This window comes from Silurus aristotelis, assembly GCF_946808225.1.
Source record: "Silurus aristotelis genome assembly, chromosome: 25".
Classification (NCBI taxonomy): Eukaryota; Metazoa; Chordata; class Actinopteri; order Siluriformes; family Siluridae; genus Silurus; species Silurus aristotelis.
In genome coordinates this window covers 5,630,128-5,649,152 of record NC_139598.1, presented here as the reverse complement: position 1 = coordinate 5,649,152, position 19,025 = coordinate 5,630,128, and the positions used below count along the sequence as shown (strand labels likewise).

Here is a 19,025-nt window from a genome sequence, read left to right as displayed (position 1 = left end):
CAAGTCTCAAATCTCTTTCAGGTTGCATCTCCTTCATAGAACATAATCCACCTGTGTGCACCTTCCTCCACTCTTATACGTCACCCTATGCTCCTCCTCCTTTTTAAAATAAGTGTTCACCACTGCTATTTACATGTTTTTCACAAAATTTACCACCATCTACCCTTCCACATTACTCTCCTAAAAGCCTGCCCCAATCACCATTCTTTTATACAAAGGTACACTCTCCACCACTTTGTCTAATGAACACACAACATATCTACCTTTATTCCTCTCCATCATATCAGCCACCTCTCTCCCTTTACCAGTCAGAGTACCAACATTTAAAGTACCCACCGTATTATCCACTCTCCTCCACTTCTCCTTTCCCTGCCGTCTCTGTAGATGTCTTCACCTGCTCCTTCTCCTCCTTCGGCCAACAGTAGCCCAATTTCCACCAGTACCCTGTTGGCTAACGATACCTGTGGCGGTCGTTGGTAACTTGGGCCTCGACCGGTCCGGTATGAAATTTAGGTTTGTGATCTGCATATTTGATTAGGCACATTTTAAGCTGGATGCCTTTCCTAACGCAACCCTTCCCATTTATCCAGTCTTGGGACCAGCACTAAGAGTGCACTGACTTGTGCAACCCTAATGGCTGGGTTAGAAAGATATAATACAAAGATATTATTCAGATATAATACAGTTATAAGAAATATGATATAAGATATAATTCAATTCAACACAGAGAACTGAACTGAAACTCACACGCACACACTCAACTGTGTACTGAGCGGCTACAAATCTGAACTCACACACACACTCATACTCATTTCACACATCCATGTCTTCAGTACCACCCATATCATATTATTTTATTTTCATAACTGTTTACATGCAGTTTTTTTGCAAATCAATTTGACTGCTGCTATTGCTGTTTTGCACAACCTTTTGTGTTTACATTTTTGTTTATTTATATATATATATATATATATATATATATATATATATATATATATATATATATATATATATATATATAACAACAATAATAATAATATTTATATAAATATATAATATTATTATTATATAAATAAAATGGGACATAAAATTAAAAATAATATAAATATAGACAGACAGCTGTCTGTCTGTCTAGCTGTCTGTCTCTCTGTCCATCTAACTGTCTGTCTGTCTATATTTATTTAATTTTTTATGTCCCATTTTATTTATATAATAATAATAATAATATAAAATAAAATAATAATAATAATAATAATAATAATAATAATAATAATAATAATAATCTGTCTGACAGACAGACAGACAGACAGACAGACAGATAGATAGATAGATAGATAGATAGATAGATAGATAGATAGATAGATAGATAGATAGATAGATAGATAGATAGATAGATAGATATCAGTGTGCAGGGTGTAATGGGTTTATCAGTCAGGGGAATCAGTGTGGCTGTGGTTGAAAATGCGTCTTGGTTAACGTGTACGAGCTTTGGGGGGAGCTGTTGTGTGTTTACTACAGCGAAGCGAGAGGGAGAGGGAGAGGGAGGGGGAGAGAGAGAGAGAGAGAGAGAGAGAGAGAGAGAGAGGAAGAAAAACTTTTCAGTGTTGTAGAGCGACAGGAAGCGCTGCAGTGAGTCGTCAGCATGCAGGTAAACGCTTTCGCTAATTGCTTTCGTGTTAATTAATCCACATTATGACTGAATTAAACGCAAATCCACCGTCCTGTCGCCTCGATTTGCCCCGAAGGAGGAGAAAAAGAAGCGAAAAAAAACCCCCATCAGATCGCCCATTATTATTCCTGTAACGTGTTTGAATTCTTTCACTGGATATTTGTAGTTGGATTACGGCGCCTTCTGAATGGCAAACTTTTTTTCTGTTTTTTTTTTGTTTTTTTTCCGGGGCGTTTATTATTCAGTGTTTACATTTTAATAATAGTTGAGTTTGTGGCTGATTGTGCTGGACGAAGTTAGGTATCTAAGGGATTTGTTAAGCAGTGATGGTGTAAGGCATTGTTTTTATGTTTAAAATATATAGTATACACATCTGCTTGGAAGCTAAAGTCATTAATTAACCAGCTTTGCTCGTTGTAGGCCTCAGGTTCCAGCGGGCGGTTGTTCGCTGCGTCCCCCGAAAACAGGCTGCAATCTGCGGATAAGAACACTAATCAAGGCCGGGGCTTTAAATGAATACGGGAGGGGAAAAAAAACACCTATCTACGAAAACTCAATTAGTGTTTTTGGGGGCTTTGAGTCTACTTTCTAGGTTGAACTGTTACCCATATATGGGTTTGTTGTCTAATTCGTGTAAGTTGTGGCTTTAATTTGAAGTTAAACGGCTCCCAGTTTGATAAGCAATGCATAATTAGTTAGCTAGCCAATTTTGTTTGAGTTTTCCCGACACGGCTAGGTTGAAGTGGCAGGCGGGGTGTTTCTTGGTTATTTTATTAGCTTTAGTGCCCCGATCTGAGTCTTGTTCAAAGTTAAAACGAAGTATTGTTTAAAACGGAGTGAAATGAGTGATATTTACACGGTAGGTTTCGTGATAATCGGGCTAATTGGAGTCTTGGCTAGTCAGGTTTTGCTAACCCTGCCAATTGGTTCTGCTAATGAGGCTGTGGCTTAATTAACAAAAAAAATGCTCCCGAGTTCATGGAGGACTTCATGGACTGTAAAAGAAACCTGGGCTGCACGAATTGTTTCGTACGCGTCGTTTTCGGATGCTTTTGCACGTCTTTCGGTGAGTTCGGAGCACTTTTATTTTAGGCGTGCAGGACAGAACTGTGTAGCACGAAAGCTAATTGGCGTAGCGGGGAGACCAGAGCAAATGGACACTGTTGGCATTTTCCGACTTGCATCATGATTCAACGATATTTCTCATTCATGTGGCAGGAAAATGAAGCCAAAACTAAGCCTAATTAATGTCTGGGGTCGTCTTGCTGGATTATTTAAATGTTTGGAGGGCGAGTGTGTGTGTGTGTGTGTTTTTAGTGTTATTTATTTATTTTAAAGCGGCATTACACTGCAGCAAAATCATCACGATGAGTGTTTCTGATCTGATTTGCAACCTGCCATCAATGAGGACATGTGCTTTTATATAATGCTCAATATTAACACTTTCAAGTCATTCCCCATTTTTTTTTTTTATTTGACTGTTATTAAGCTATCAGGAAAGATTGGGTCCAATTGACAAGTTCTTTTCGCTGCGTTGTCAATAGAAATTGACCAGTTATTTATTTATATAGGCGTTTAGTTTCTTCTGCAGGCATGTGGAGCATCTAGTTGGAATCGTCTCCTGATCTTCACCTTGTTCCTTTAAAATTGGTTTAATTTCAATTCAGAGATTTCTAAGAGACAGGCATTCGAACGTTTTCGCTATTATATTCATGCATAATGTATTATTAAGGGTTCTTAATAATTTGTAGCCTGATTACGACCCAGGATCCGACGCAAGATCTTTTTAGATGGTCGTTTGAAACCCGTGTAACAATCCTACATCTAATGTCTAAAAGGTGTAAACCGTTGCAATGCTCGTACCAAAATTATAGCACAGTAATAAACCCCCACTCTTATAGTTTGTCGCTGTTTGTACCACAGTGGTGTCATGTTCTCGAAAACCCGTTGGTTAGAAGGTATTGTTCAGAAGTTATTTCCTTTCAAAGCGACTGATTTGAATGGATGGTGGACACGTGAAAAGAACGACAGTCAACAGATTGGATAAATCTGTTGTTAATAACGAATAACTCGTATTAGAGGTTTCGGATTTTTGGAAGGAGTCGCCACTTTTAGGGCTTTGAAACAGGTCAGGACAGGATTTTGATTATTTTTTTTGGTTTCTAGAACCAAGAATAGAAAGAAGACCGCGTCGTGATGGGCGATTGCTCGTAGGTGTTATTGCAGGAACCCCTATAAAATGAAATGTAACTAACCTAATGGTGTGACTGACAATTATTTTGACTAAGCTCACAATTTATTTCCCTTATTTATAGATTTTTGATTAATTAAAACAGATATATATATATATATATATATATATATATATATATATATATATATATATATATATATGTGTGTATGTATGTATGTATGTATATGTATGTATGTATGTATATGTATGTATGTATGTCAGTATCAACTGCAAGTCTTATGCAAGCCCTGATTTCAGTTCAGACCAGCCAAAATCAAAAGAGGTGCAAAATAAATATGATATTGCAGACTATCTCACAAACTTGTAACATTCTGATGCCAGATTAATTTAGCTCGCGAGTTGTGAACTGAATATGCTCAGTCGACTATAATTCCTGAAATTAAAGGGCTGAACTTTAAAGTGAGGCTAAAACAGGATGCTGACTTGATGACTCAGGATATACATTGGAACCTCGATACTCACGACCTCGACTCTCGACCTCGATAGTTTGCGATTTTTCATTTAAAATCTCGAAAAATCAGATTTTGGTTTGAAAGTAACATTTCAAAAACAGAGTGTGTACTAATAAATGACATAATATTTGAAAAACTAATTCATTATTGCATCATTCATTTAAAGTAGTAAATAAAACATATATGAGAAGTAAATCCACAATCTGTGTTGTTTACATTACAGTATATGTACAATTCCAATTGAATTCAAAAGGAGAGTCAAAACCTCGCCATTTATTGAACGTAAACCTGCGAGTTTCGAGGTTAATATAATATATAATGAACGAACAGGCAAGATGGATAAATATGACCAAAACTTTGCAATGCAACTGGAAAATTGAAATAAGACTGTGGATGTTCAGTGTGGACTAAACATTGTACAGCCAACATGCAGTCCTGTTTCTTACCTTCACTAATTTGTATGGAAGTACTTGAGACCAAAAGCATAGTGTAAGGTGAAGTATTGAAATTCTTTAGCGCATTTCGTACTGTTTCATGTCGAATTGTTGTACTATAAGAGGTATAGAATCCTTTAGGACAAGCTATTAGGGGAAACCTGGGTGTGGACAGTAGTTCCTTTGCATATCAGGCTGTCACTTAATTAGTTTGAGTCTCCTTCAAAAGTATTGGAACAGCAAAGGCAGTCCTATTGTTTCAGCTGAACGTTAAAAGCATCCGAGAGAAATACAGTGAAATAAAATGAATTGGACAAAATTTGACCGAATTCCAGCGTTTATTTCCAGATACTAAAATCTAGCTGTTAAACAACATGGCAGTTTGGGGGCCAGGCCACCAAAGTTTGTGGTTTGCCAAAAGTATTGGATCAGATAGCCTTACCAAAAAGATTGCATATGCCTTGCTTTGAAAAAATTGCATCAAGTTAGCAACCCACTGACATCACCATATGGGTGCATTCTTCATTTTATGTTGCTTTTTCAGGCTTGTACCACATCTCCTTTCAGTTGCTGTTTGTTTTTTTGTGGGGGGTGGCTTAGCGGGTAGATGGTTTCTCGATTCTGTCCTTTTCAGGTCATGATATGCAATTGGATTATGGTTTGGTGATTGACCTGGCCAGTCTGAAACCTTCCACTTTTTCTCCCTGATGACGTCCTGGGTTGTGATTGCATTGTTTTTTTGTTTTAGTTTTTTTGGTCTTACCAATGTGTCCCAATTTATTTACATTTTTTATTTAAATTTTTTGGGAAATTTGCACTGTCTCTGTAGACTTGCTTTCATTCTGCTACTATAATGAGCTTGAATAATCAATACAGAGTAGTAATCCTTTGCCACCATGCAAGTGCAAACAATGACACTACCTCCACCATGCTTTACTAATGACTTGGTATGTTTTGGATCATGCAAGGATCCAAAACCATACTTTGGCTTTGCCACCATTTATGTAAAGTTTCTTTGCACGTTTCAATTTGACTTTCTAATATTTTTCTGCTAATGTGTAGTTTCCGTCTTGTGATATGGCTTATATATTTTTGTTCTCAGGGCTTGGTGGGACAATGGATAAGGCTCTGGTTTATTGTTAAGAATATTGGATGTTCTTTTCAACAGTAAAGTCAGTACCGGCAAACTGCCACTGTTGGCTGGAGGCCTCTAACCCTTTTCTTCGAGGGTTCCATATCGTGATTGACCCTGTGCCCTGACCCCAGCTTCTTAAAAATCACATACCAAAGCAGAATAATGTAATGTGTATGTGACAAATGCAGATGATGATTATTTTTTTTCCCCCTGAATAGTAGATTGGTGTATATATTTGATCCGAGTTTGATCAACAATCTGTGCCTAATCACTTTTTGTTTTTGTTTGTTTTTTAGATTTCACAATGTTTTGTCAACGATCTTCAATGTGTTTTATTGGCTGCCTTTTTTTTTTTTTTTTTTTTTTTTTTTTTTTTTTTTTTAAATCTTTTTATCTTTTTGTTAGTGCATTAGTGGTTTCCTTCCTTAAAAAAAAAAAGCAGCGTAGCATTATTATGCCACTTCTAATACATGCATCAGACACACGTTCCAATATTTTTGATCACTTTGGGGGGGAAAAAAATATGTGAAAGTCGTCAAACAAACTGGCATGTTCTTAGTATCTGGATGCAAGTTTCAGGAAATTAAAGCTGCACATCTGATCTGTCTCGTCATTCATGTTTTTCGATTTTTCAATCCATCTAGCTTTTGTGGTGGTTTAAACTCGTTCCATTATTTTTGAAAGGGACTCGAACTATTAGTCCACACAGCCTTTTAACCCACACAGTCTCTGGGAGTTAAATCATGGGATTGGTGAATACAATGGAGCTTTTACATGCCTGAGGACCTGGCATCTAATGGTCCACCAATAAATAACTTCTTTGCTAAAACGTTTCCAAATTGCTATTCTTGTTGAAGTTATTTTGATTTAGCTACAATTCCATGGGTCCCTGGTGCCATTTGCAAAGACTTGAGATCAGATTAAAGTTTTAACAGTGGCAGGACATTTGAGTCAAATCTCCAGTTAAAAATGATTGTGCTATGGAAGCATAACTGTGAATTTGTAAATATTAGGTCTGGCATGCCTAATTTGTGTTTAAGTACACATGCGTTCGTTGGTATTTATTTTTTTCCCTCGGTTAGTGTTTGCAAGCTTTGTCTTTGCCTTCTTGCTTCCTAGATAAGTACACATGTCAAACTCAAGGTCTGGGTGAAATTTCATAATATTATTCTAAAATGTCCTGAGGTAAATTCTACACGACACACTATAAAATTAGTGCTCAAGTGTGAACTACAGAGTTGGTTCGGGGATTGGCCTTTTTTTCAATTCGTACGGTTGTATTAAGGTGTGCGATGTGTTTAAACATTGAAAATATACTCAATCTTGACATTTAATTGTGCTTATTGAACCCATGTTGATAACCTATAACTCTAAGGAATTTAACTTTTTGCTTTCTTAATATAAAAGAATAGCAACAATGACCTTTGTCAGAATCGGTTCTGCTCCATAAGCAATGCTTTTTGACTCGTACTGAATATAATCAGCTATGCCTCATGTTAATCCCAATGAATAGATATTTGGAATCGCATTATGTTTTAGGGGGTAACTTTTGAAATCTTTTGCTGGTTATAACTCATGTGTTGGCTTTTAGTGCGGTTCAATTAAGGATTCAAGTCAAGAATAAAGGCATATTTGTTTTTAGTATAGATATTTCTGATTGCAAGGTGCCCTTAAAACTCATTTTGAAAGTAGCCTTTATTTTTTTATTATTTTTTTTATTGTTATTAAATAAAAGGAAAAACGATCATCTAGTTGTTAATATAGGTTTTAATAGCCGCTTTTTTTTTTTTTTTTTTTGTTTTGTTAAAACCATAAAGAATGTCCTAATTACTTTCGATGAACCTTCAAAGGTTTACAAAAATGCTGATGACTCAGACAAATTATGATGCAATTTATGTAGGCAGGAAAGTAATGGATTCTTTGCACTAATATTGTGAGCTCTTTAGTATTTACCTAAATTTTTAACTTCAGGAACTGGCATGTGACCTGAGAGAAACTATTGATCAGAGACATTAGTCAGTAGATGCATATCCCTGAAACATATGCAATCTAAAAAATATTTAGTTTGTGTGTGTATATAAAAATATATAAGTTAGGAGTGTTCACGGTTCGGTACGATTTCGGTACGGTTACGGGGAGAAATGCAAAAACATAAAATTGCCTGTCGTTTTTTCAGTAACAGTTTATTACTTACATTTGTAAACACATTTTTAAAGCAATTGTAAATAAAATGCCTGCTTGGTTTAATCATTTATAAAATAAAATTTTATAAAAAATGGAATGCCAAATGATTGAATTGAGTAATCGATTAAATTGGCACAAATTAATTTGTTTGAATGAAATATATGGAAAATTAATGGATTAGTTTACATTTGTTAAATCCCATGTTGTTAATACAGATTTGTATGTAAAATTGTTTGTGTTTTAAATTAAATATTTAATTTTCTAAAGATATAATCTACTTAACTGTTCTGCTTATTTCAGCATACTTTAACCAATGTCTTCACTCCTTCCATCCTTTATTCTTTTACTCCATCAATATGTGGAATTATCAGGATTTTCTCATTTTAAGAGAAATTCGTGAAGCGGGACATAAAACCCGAAAGAATTCCTGGTTAGCGCTATATGGATTCTTTAGCATTTTCATGCACGTGCAAAACGGGTCTTATTTTTCAGTACGGCGTGAGTAGCCACAGTGACACTGCGCTTACTTTAGTAATTTATTTATTATAATTAATTAATTAATTAATTAAAGTATTATAGATTTGTTTATTTACCCTGGCATTGTTTGTATGTTTTGGCAGGTTTAATATTAATAAATAATCACTAAACAAACTTGCCGAACGCCAGTAAATACGTTCCATAATACGTTATTATAACTATCTTCTGCACGTAAAAGGGATTGCATACTGTACACGTACCGTTACACATCTATGTATACGCCCCGTGTGTGTGTGTGTGTGTGTGTGTGTGTGTGTATATATAAAATTTTATTTATGCTTTAATACTTTTTAAAATGTATTTCTATCTGCATGTTTGACAGTCATAAAAAGCATTTCACATGTACTCTGTATAAATATGTGACGAATAAAATTTTTATTTGATTTAATAGAAAAATATACATTTTTGATCACCTCAGTTACGCACAAGCTGCACACTTTTTTTTTTTTTTTTTTTTTTTTTATTATGTCATTATTTATTTTAAACCCCACATTATTTTGTCATTGTTGCAAAGCTTGACAATGATTGGAGGATTTCACTGCTAGGTTAAATTTCAGTGCAGGTGCTAGTTAATGTGGAATAAGCTAGTAATAGTCATGGCAAATTTTTCAACATACTGATATTTTGCATGTTATTTGAGTCTCTATGCCTGTAAATTGCAATGTATATTTAAGACGGACTTCTTGTTCTATGCTGAGGCTGCTTTGGTTTTAGTGGCCATCAATACCATGCCATATGTGCAGTGGCTAATGATGTCCCTTTTATTGCAGGAGGAGCTAGGAGAGACCATGGGTGGGGACAGCGATAAGGGGTCAATGTGGCTGTGTCCTTTGTGTCAACAAGGTCAATTGGACCGTGATGGACTTGCTTTGCACCTGTCCGAAAAACACAGTGTGCTTCCTGCATGCCTCGCTAAGCTGTTGGACATTGTGAGTAATAATAATTGTCACAGTCATCTTGCGGAAGGTTATGGCAAGGATAGTTTAGTCGCATTTACTTCTAGTGAACTCGAAAGCTGCTAGCGTTAATATTTCCCCCGAACCTTACATATTTGCAATATTCATATTTTACATACCAGTAAGGTTGTGTAAATCTAGGTAAGGGCTATAAATATGAAAAAGTAAGTCATTGCAATTTGTTGGGAATTCTCTATTGTATGCCTTTTTACTTTTCCTCTGTTAAGGCGGCTCCCAAGGACTGTTCCAACAACGAAGACGGAGGGTCCGGTGAGCCAAATGATATCAGTAAGTTTCAGCGTCAGCTTCAATTGCAGACCGTTCAATGCTAGTTAAATATTATTAGTTTCCATACCAATTGAAATGAATATCTTACAAATCAAATATCGTTTTACTGCATCTTTTTTTTCCCAAGATGGCACATCGCAGCATCCGAGTTCAGAAAACTCGCCGGTAACGGAGGCTCTGAATGAAGCTCTGACCAGTGACCACGATGGTTCCTTCCAGGAAAAAGAGGTGTGTGAAGAGTTAGGTGGAGAGGGAAATAAGAACGACTGTAGTAATACGGAATCGAGTCAGGATAACGTTACCCAGCCTGAAAGATCCGAAGCCTCGGCCAACGATGAAAAATCCAACGATAAAAGCAATACTTCTGCTGACGGCGATGTTAACCACGCTTTCAAGTGTCACGCATGTTTGGAATTCTTTCCCACTAGATCGGCATTGAGTGTACATTATAATTCAGCCACTCACATCCAAAGGATGAGGACGGGAACAGGGACCGACAGCGATTCCTCGACCCCAGTTCTTGCTCGTCCTTATGTCTCGAATAAACCCTACCAGTGTGCAGTGTGTCGCGTCTCTTATAACCATGCCATCACCCTGGAAAGTCATTTGAAGTCTGTATTGCATCAGAGCCGTAGCAGGAACGCCGGAAACGCCGCAGCGATTTCCTCAACGAATGCAGGAACTGGAAATGTAGCAGCGAATGTGGCAGTGACTACAGTGGCTAATTCTAGCCAGTTAGCTTACGTTACAACCAGTAATTGTGTCACGCAAGCAAGCCTGACTGCATCCCAAGCGATGACCAAAGATGATGAACAGGTTAAGCCTCAGCCTGCACCCTCATTGCTTTCGTCCCCAGTGGCCTCAGCTCAGGCAGTATCAGCTTTTCTTACTCTTTTAACCTCAAGTCCAAACTCTGCTCCACACTCCATTCTTCCCTCTCTTTTTGCTAGTGGAACAGGTTCTGCACCAGGCACAGCAACTCCGCAGCTAATAACCCAGCCTCAGATGCTTATGCCCCTTATCTTGAATGGACTGCAAACACAGAGTCCAACCTCGGAATCCCCCAAACAACTTTTGCCGCAAGCTGTGCCAGTCCTTGGCCTTAACGCCGCACAGCAGGCGCTTTTGACCCAAGGACTAAGTGGCTTGCAAAGTCAGTGGCCTGCTTTTAGACTGTCCAATGCAGCTCAGATGCCTTCAGAAGAGAACGACAATAGCGGTGAAAAGGGAGCAGGCACCAAAGTGAAAAAGGAGGAGCCTCAACAGGAGTCTTGTGACCAACAAGTGCCACAGACATCAGATGAAGCCTGGGCCACAGATGATGGTTCTGTGAAAAGCGGTGTTAAGGTAGAGTTTAAACAAGAGTCCGGCCGCTTAAAATATGAGAAGAAAGGTTTCGAAGATGGCACGCTATGTAATGCCAAGCAAGAGAACGATGAAATGGATATTGAAAGCACAGTTGATAAGGAGGGTTTGGGCGAAAATGCAAAAAGAAATTCTGATGCAAATAAAGACTCTGGAAGTGAGGATTATCCGTGTAGTTGCTCATCGTCTTGTCATGCTGAATCCTGTCAGTCTTCTACACACAGCGATCATAATATTGTCAACCATTCAGAAGTCAAACCCAGTCCTGCAAAATGTAACCCCTCAAACACTACCCTTGCCTTAATGTCCTCGCAACATAAGAGTGCCAAGGTTCATGCAATCTGGTCCTCAGGACCTCCAGGACTAAGTGAGTTTCAGTCTCAGGTTCTGTGGGCTTTTTTCGAGTCTCAAAATGAGGCTGATTCAGCAATTCCATCAAGAGAAGACTGTGAAGCCCTTGGCAGGGAAGTAGGATTAACGGAAGACGAGGTACGAAAGTGGCTGGTTGATGCACGCCGTGCCAAAGAGAGACATAGTGCAGAAAGAATGGAGCACGATGAAATAGAAGGAAGCATTGAAGATGACGAAGGTGCTCTAATGATAGATGAAAGCGAATATGGACAGAGTCCATCAGCTGCCAGTAGTCATGCAATGGATCTCTCGAACAGTTCTGAGGTGCGCAAAGATAAAGCATACAGCCAAAGCCAAGGGGATCTGTGCTTAACCTCTGACTCAGAAAACGAAGAATTCTACACTTCTGTAATTGTGACTGATGAGGAGAGTCAAAGTAGCTCATTGAGAGAAGAGCCGAGTAGTCCGGTTAAACAATCTTCACAAATAGAAACATCAGGCGAACGGTCAAGCGGTGGCGGAAAAGTTCTTCGCTCCACTACAGTCTTCCTTTCAGATGCAGAGGATGAAGATGAAGATCAGGGTGCAAAAAATAAAAAGAGAAAGAGAGAGAGAGATAAGGACGAATCAGAATGCAAAAAAGAGAGGCATGATGCTGATCTTGATCTGCAGTTAGAAGCACAAGCTGATCCTCCTACTCCTCTCTCGGTTACAGTCGACCATCAGGGTCTTTCCGCTGGAATTTTGCATCCCTTGCCTCTTTCCCTTTCTTTGGCCCCATTTTCTACTCAGTTATTCAGCCCCTATGTCCTCTCGGTTCCATCATCCGTTGTCGGAGTTGGTGTTTCAGAAGCAGACCGAGCCAAAGTAGCGACCTTCACAAGTCCCCCAACGACTGCTCGCACTCACGCTCCATTTTCTGACTCACTTCAAGGAGCTGCCATTGGTTCTCTAGCACAGTCGACCCAATTCAATGGTAGTGAATGTGAATCTGCCTTAGATCTCAGCATAGGAAAAAATCAAAGTTCAACTTTTGGCGGTGTCTCAGCAAACAACAAGGTATCTATACAAAAGACTGCTTTACTCGATGGTCTCGGATTAAGGCCTACAACTGTTGGGGTCCCTGCAGATGGAAGTCTTATTGTTGTTCAGGTAAAGCCTGATACTGCCATTACAATTCCAAACTCCAACACTACCATTGGTAACCACAATAGCTTGACTAAGACTAGCACAGTGTTTATGAGGGCTGCGGAGAAAGTAAATGCCTCCTTGAAGGAAAGTGAACATGAAAAATCACGAGACCAAAAAAGAACTAATGTAAGAAGGTTTAGGGACATGAGAAGGTCCAGGACTATTATTCAAGCTGATCAACTGGATGTCCTTTATGGATGTTATTTTAAAGACCCAAACCCAGGAAAGCATGAATTTGAGCAAATATCAGAATGGGTGCATCTGCCAAAGAAGGTGGTACAGATTTGGTTTCAGAACATGAGGGCCAGGGAACGGAAAGGGGAAGTTCGCTTTATAAGTGATGGCACATTAGCAGCTGTAGGTAAACCACTTATAAAGTTTACTTGGCCACTGAATAAGCCCATTTTTTCAAGCACCCCCAAATCAAACTCTAGTCCAACAACTCCTGGCTGGGTCCCGCCTAAGCCTCAAACTGGCAGTGATGCCCACAAGGCAGAAAAGCTAATGGCGATCAAAGCAGAACCACAGAAAATCCATATCCAAGCTAGTCTGAGCAGGGGAAAGGAAATGGCATCAACCACCACTGCTAGCAGCACATCAGTACTCAAGATAAAAGGTGAAGCAGTGAATTCATTTACAATGGTTAAAATTGCCCCCAAAGCTTTGGCCCCGTTAGTTACTGTTCCAATAGTGACCAGTAGCTCTGCCATTCCCCAAAACCATCAGAAGACTAAGCTGGAGGCACAGAGTAAAGCAGAAAGGACAGAAGAGAAAGATGGAAAAGATCAAGAAAAGCACATCCCTGGGACAACCAACCGCATGGTTCCAAAAGTATCCACTACACCAATTAACAAATCTCTGACTGTGGCAACTCAGAAACACAATGGCATTAATTATTATTCTTCACAGAAGGGACAAATTAAGATTAATACTCTGTCCAGGGAAGAGCTAGGTCTGTCTTCCCAACGCCCAATCCTCAGTTCAGCTTCAGTCGTAACTCCATCCATGACCGTCACTTCACCGCCATCCAGTCAAAACCAAAAAGAAACAAATTACATTCAACAGCACTCCACGCCAAGAAGACCACGAACACACTTGAACTGTTTGCAGCTTTCCATTCTCCAGTCTTGCTACGAGACCTGTGCCCATCCAAATGCATTAGAGTGTGAAGCAGTGGGGACAGAGCTTGGTCTTCCTCTGAAAGTGGTGCAGATCTGGTTCCAAAACACACGTGCCAAGGAGAAGCGTTGGAGGCTACAGCAAGAGAAACTGGTAAGGTCATATTTATACGTTAAATAAGCATGTTTCCTGTTAATTACAGACGGGCTGACCAGGACAAGCCACTTAATACCAGTGTGTACATTAAAGTACACTTTAAGGATGTTATTTATCCAGTGTAGCAGTTATTCATTTTTTCTACATGTCCAGAAACAGGTCAAGAGCTTCTGTTCATATCAAACATCAGAATGGACTTCCTGTCAGCTAAATCCTGGGTCGTCTTTGTTGTATTTTGCACCCAGTTCAGCTCCCGGATTCCTCTATAATAAAGTCATGTTGTAATTAATGCAGTATGTGATTTAGTACTGAAAAATACTTTATCTGTATTAAAGTATTTAACACGTATATACGTTTCAGCATTGATGGTGCCTTTCCAGATGTGCAAGTTGACAATTCCATGGGCCAGGGTTTTTTTTGGCAAATACATTTTTATTTATTTATTCTTTTTAAGGAGCCGTTGAAAATAATTATATTACCACTATAAAAAAAAAAATGCAGGTTTTCAATAACAAAACCTTAATTTCTCCATTTACAACTCAAAAATGAACAAATATGAAACATCACATGTCGAGCAAGTGCATGAATGAATTATTTTTTTTTAGCAAAAAAAAAGCTATTTAAAATAAACATTTTACAATTAAAAAAATAACATTTAAATAATTTTTCTTACTTACTAACTTATTTACTTTTTAAATGACTCAAAGTATGCAGCAACACATGTTGAGTAAGTGCATAAGTGAAGAACAAAACACTGCTTTAATTTTGGTGAATACATGTTTTAAAGAGCAATTTGGAAAATAGTATTTTACCATTATTAAGAGAACATTTCAATAACATTATTTAGACCCAAAAACAACGCAAAATAAATAAAATATGAAGCAACACAAGTGTTTGTGTGTGAAGATCAAAGAACGCTGCTTTAACTGGGGCCTCCAAAAATATATATTTCCATTGCTTTAAAACTACTTACAGGCTTTCATCAAACCTTCATAATATAAAACTTCATTACACATCCGCCACGGAAAAACGCATCTCCCTATATTCAGGATAGTCGCAATTAGTGCGATTCTGCCTTTGCGACTTCTGCCTAATAGCTTTGGAGTCTGGTTCATAAGTGTTCAGGTTCAATTTCATGCAAGTGTTAAACTCTCATCTGTCAACCTTGTGCGCTGGTTGGACTTGATACTGTTCATATGTGAATTGTATTTTCTATAGGGAATTTGATGATTTCTAGTGACAGTTATATATATTTTTTTAACTATAAAATGTTAGTGAAGGGAGACTGCTGGAGAGCCACAGGTTCCAGACCACTGCTATAGGCACTAATGCTCTCCCATGTAATCAGAGATGCAGGCTTTTGAACTGAGCACTGATAACAAGCTGGATGATCCTTCTCCTCTTTAGTCTGGAGGATGTCATCCATGGTTTAAAGAAAAAGAAAAAAAAAATCTAATTTCAATTCGCCTGAACACAGAACGGTTTTCCACTTTGCTTTGGCTCAAAGAAGACTGGTGTTTCTGAATCATATTGACATATGGCTTCTTCTTTGCATGAGAGGGCTTTAACCTGCATTTGTGAATGGCACAGCAAACGGTGTTCTGAGCCCATGCAGTGATTTTTGTTATACATAAATTTTTTTTTTTATGCCGTGTTGCCTGAGGGCTCAAAGGTTCACAGCGTTCAATACAAGTTTTCACCCATGTCCCTATCTTTTCAAGATATTATGTACTGTAGATAATATATTGGAGTCTTCACAATTTTATGTTTTCAGAAATTGTTTCACAATTTGTAGACAGTTTTTTGCAGATTGGTGAACCTCTGGCCATTTTTACTTCAGAGACTGTGCCTTGCTAATATTTGTCTTTTTATACTCACTTATATTACTTGCTTCTTGCCAAATGGTCCTCAGCTGTTTTCTTCTTCTTTTTTTTTTTTTGCACCTTTTGTTGCCCCGTCCCAACTTTTTTGGAAACCTGTTGCAGCCATGAAATTCACAAATCTTGGGGTTTACTTAAATGGTACATTTCTTCAGTTTAAACATATGTTTTCTACGTTCTCTTGTGTATAAAATATGGGTTTGAGATTTTTTTTTTTTTATATAAAACACATTTGTCAATTTTTGGAATTGAAATTGTACACTTTTGTTCTTTCTATATTTATATATTAGGGTTGTCAATGGATTAAACTATTTAATCACGATTACTCGCACGATTGACATGTTAACTTGTGATTAATCGCAACCTAATCTTTTTTTAATCTGTTGTAAATGTATCTTAAATGAAAATAAGTTTTTTTTAAACTCTAATCAACTCTGACAAATATGGATGCTTTATGCAAGTGTATGTTTATTCTTAGTGAAACCATCAACTAAATTTTTATATATATTTTATATTTTACAATTAATTTTTCACCAGATGCTACTTTCATGTGGAGCATTCATTTTTGTGTTTTTGCTTCCCAGGAAAATACCTGCACATCAATTCGTTTATTCCTAAATTGGATCTACAGAACTACAGTTACGCTTAGTAACTGAACTGTTCATATCAAACCTCAGAATGATGAGCTTGAGGGGTTGGTTTTACTCCACCGCTGAACTTCTGGAGTTTTTACAAACATCAGTCTTTAGATTTTACACACACAAAACCAGTGTGTAAATGTGTGAGCAGAAATTCTGAAGGTGGAAGCAGCTGTCTTAGAGAATGACCAAACTGATTTAAGATGTCTGGTTGTCTACAAATACTAAAATAACCAATCTAATATTTTTTTTCATATTCTGTTTAAAGTATACTGGTGCTTGAAAAATCCAAAATCCGTCTCTACTTAAACCATGTTAAATTTTTAAACCTGCCCATTGAGATCACATTTTCTTCTACCGAGATATTTGATTCGGACGCTCTTATGAAGCTCCAAATTAGTTTGCCCTTTGTAACGTTTTGATTTGGCTGTTTTATTAAAAAATAATAATAATAATAATAACACACTTCCTTCTTGTTTCCCTTTTATTCAGTCGCCGAATTCCAGTGACCCTTCCAAGAAGTTGGACATCAGCTCGGGCACTTACCTACAGTACAACGCGCTCCGAGCGAACCGTCCAATCCTCCCCAAACCCGTACAACTGACACTTCTGGAAAATTCCCAGCCACCTGCCGCAGGTCAGGCAACAGCTCGTGAAACACTAAGAGGGAAATGCGACGTGTGTAACGTAGAATTCGAGTCCAGAGCCGCCGCCCGAGACCACGTTTTCTCTCCTCGGCATCTCGCAACACTGAGAACCACTAACTTTGGTCAATCCGCGACGCAAAATAACAACGGCTTGGCTGGTGTTGTGGGCCAGGCTTCTTCAAGATCACCAGCTAGCAGCACTAGCTAAGAAATAAACTTTAGCTGCTTCATTAAGTGGACCCATTAGGCTCTTATGCTTTTAATCGGCAAAGAAAAGGTGCTCATTTTTAAAGCTCTTTTATTTCTGCACCATTACCATGGGCCTGGAAAAAAAACAAACAAAAAAAAAAACCTCTCCACTTTTGATGTCAGCGAGATTTGATCCTGAACAGAACTTTTCAATGACTTGTTGCCACATCATTTCACTAATAATAATCAAATGAATTGGTTATACTGGACATGCAATTGCTTATGTTGTAACAGTCTTGTTTTATGTATTTTCACTGCTTTCTCTCTTTTTTTTTTTTTTTCCCTCTCCATCTGTTTCTTTTGTGCTTGTTTATTATCATTTCTAGCTAATTCTAGAACACTCTGGCTGTTTGGGGGAAAATCTAGCACCGGACCACCTGAAACTCACCTAAACATTATTCAGCGATTACGTACATGGTACTGCTTTTGCTTGAGCCTGAATGGTGTACTGCATTGGCGTTTTAATCCAGACTTCTTATATTTCGATCAAATTCTATTCGATTTTTATAATGTCTTTATTGGGAGGTGTTTTTTTTTTTTGTTTTGTTTTTTTCTGACTGACAATGAGTAAGATCATGGGTGAATCAAAAACGTGCAACTAGCTGATGGGAAGTTGAAGACAGCAGACACATGCTGATACAAAACTGTCATGAGTGCTTTTTTTTATATATATATATCAGATTTTACAATATCATAATATAGAGTCAGAAATATGCTTTTGGATGCATTTTTTTTTAGGCTGTTATGGATTTCTAATGAAAAGGATTATGGGATACATGCAATGCCGCTTCAGGTTTGCCCAGAATAAGGGCCCTCAAACGACAGCTGTCTTTATGTTGCTTTTAGTACGGGAACATTTATCTTGGGCGCAAAAGTGCTGCCTAAGTAGGGATCCTCGTTCCAAGTGAACGACAGTGGTGATGTATGAAAGTGTCCGTAATGCTATAGCGGTATATATTGTAAAAATGATAAGCGGCATCTACAAATAAAAAAATTATATATTGATTTTTAGAACCCGAAGGTGTTGTCGAGTGCCCTGAATCTAGACACTCTAGGAGGCTGTTAATGAAATGAATGCACCTCCATTTGCCATCATGACAATCGTACACCCCCCCCCCACACACACACCCCCCCCCACCCCCTAAAGCTTCACTGGTTAATATCGCAAAAAATATCATATGGTTGTCATGCAGCACTTTCTTCCTTAAGGTCTGAAATATTTTAAGGTTTCCATACTGCTTGGAATAAATGTTTGTATTATAGTGATTTACTGTATGTCAGATTTTACCGAAGTGTTGCCAGCTTTTGCTCTATTTTATTAACAAGTGGACAGGGAAAGGATCAGACCTAGCCGCTGTGCAAAAAGCCAAAGTTAATCCTATATGCTAGCGCAATTTTAAATGATTTTGATATCGGTTTCTTAAACGACAAAATGATATAAATTGTATATCCCCATTTTTATTTATTTTTTTTCCCCCGCTTTTCGGTTCGTCATAACCCTACCGTGTTACAAATAATCA

At 37.9% G+C, this 19,025-nt stretch overlaps 1 protein-coding gene across 3 annotated transcripts; it reads left to right on the top strand.

Moving 5' to 3' along the window:
- The first annotated feature begins 1,521 nt into the window (after positions 1–1,521).
- Positions 1,522–18,525, top strand: zfhx2 (zinc finger homeobox 2). Of its 3 annotated transcripts, none has more exons than XM_083530250.1 (5): positions 1,522–1,648; positions 9,436–9,594; positions 9,849–9,909; positions 10,037–14,088; positions 17,102–18,525. In XM_083530250.1, the coding sequence occupies exons 1-5, from the start codon at positions 1,643–1,645 to the stop codon at positions 17,462–17,464; spliced, it is 4,641 nt and encodes a 1,546-aa protein (XP_083386376.1). In that variant the 5' UTR covers positions 1,522–1,642; the 3' UTR covers positions 17,465–18,525. The 3 variants fall into 3 exon arrangements, with proteins under 3 accessions (XP_083386376.1, XP_083386375.1, XP_083386377.1); XM_083530249.1 differs by having other exon boundaries at positions 1,565–2,735; XM_083530251.1 differs by having other exon boundaries at positions 1,640–1,799.
- The last annotated feature ends 500 nt before the right edge of the window (positions 18,526–19,025 follow it).

Excerpts from the sequence above, each read along its gene's own strand:
- zfhx2 (XM_083530249.1), top strand. The coding sequence starts at position 2,634 with ATGCTCCCGAGTTCATGGAGGACTTCATGGACTGTAAAAGAAACCTGG. Across the intron at positions 2,736-9,435 it reads ATGCTTTTGCACGTCTTTCG|GAGGAGCTAGGAGAGACCAT; the intron begins GTGAGTTCGGAG and ends CTTTTATTGCAG. Across the intron at positions 9,595-9,848 it reads TCGCTAAGCTGTTGGACATT|GCGGCTCCCAAGGACTGTTC; the intron begins GTGAGTAATAAT and ends TCCTCTGTTAAG.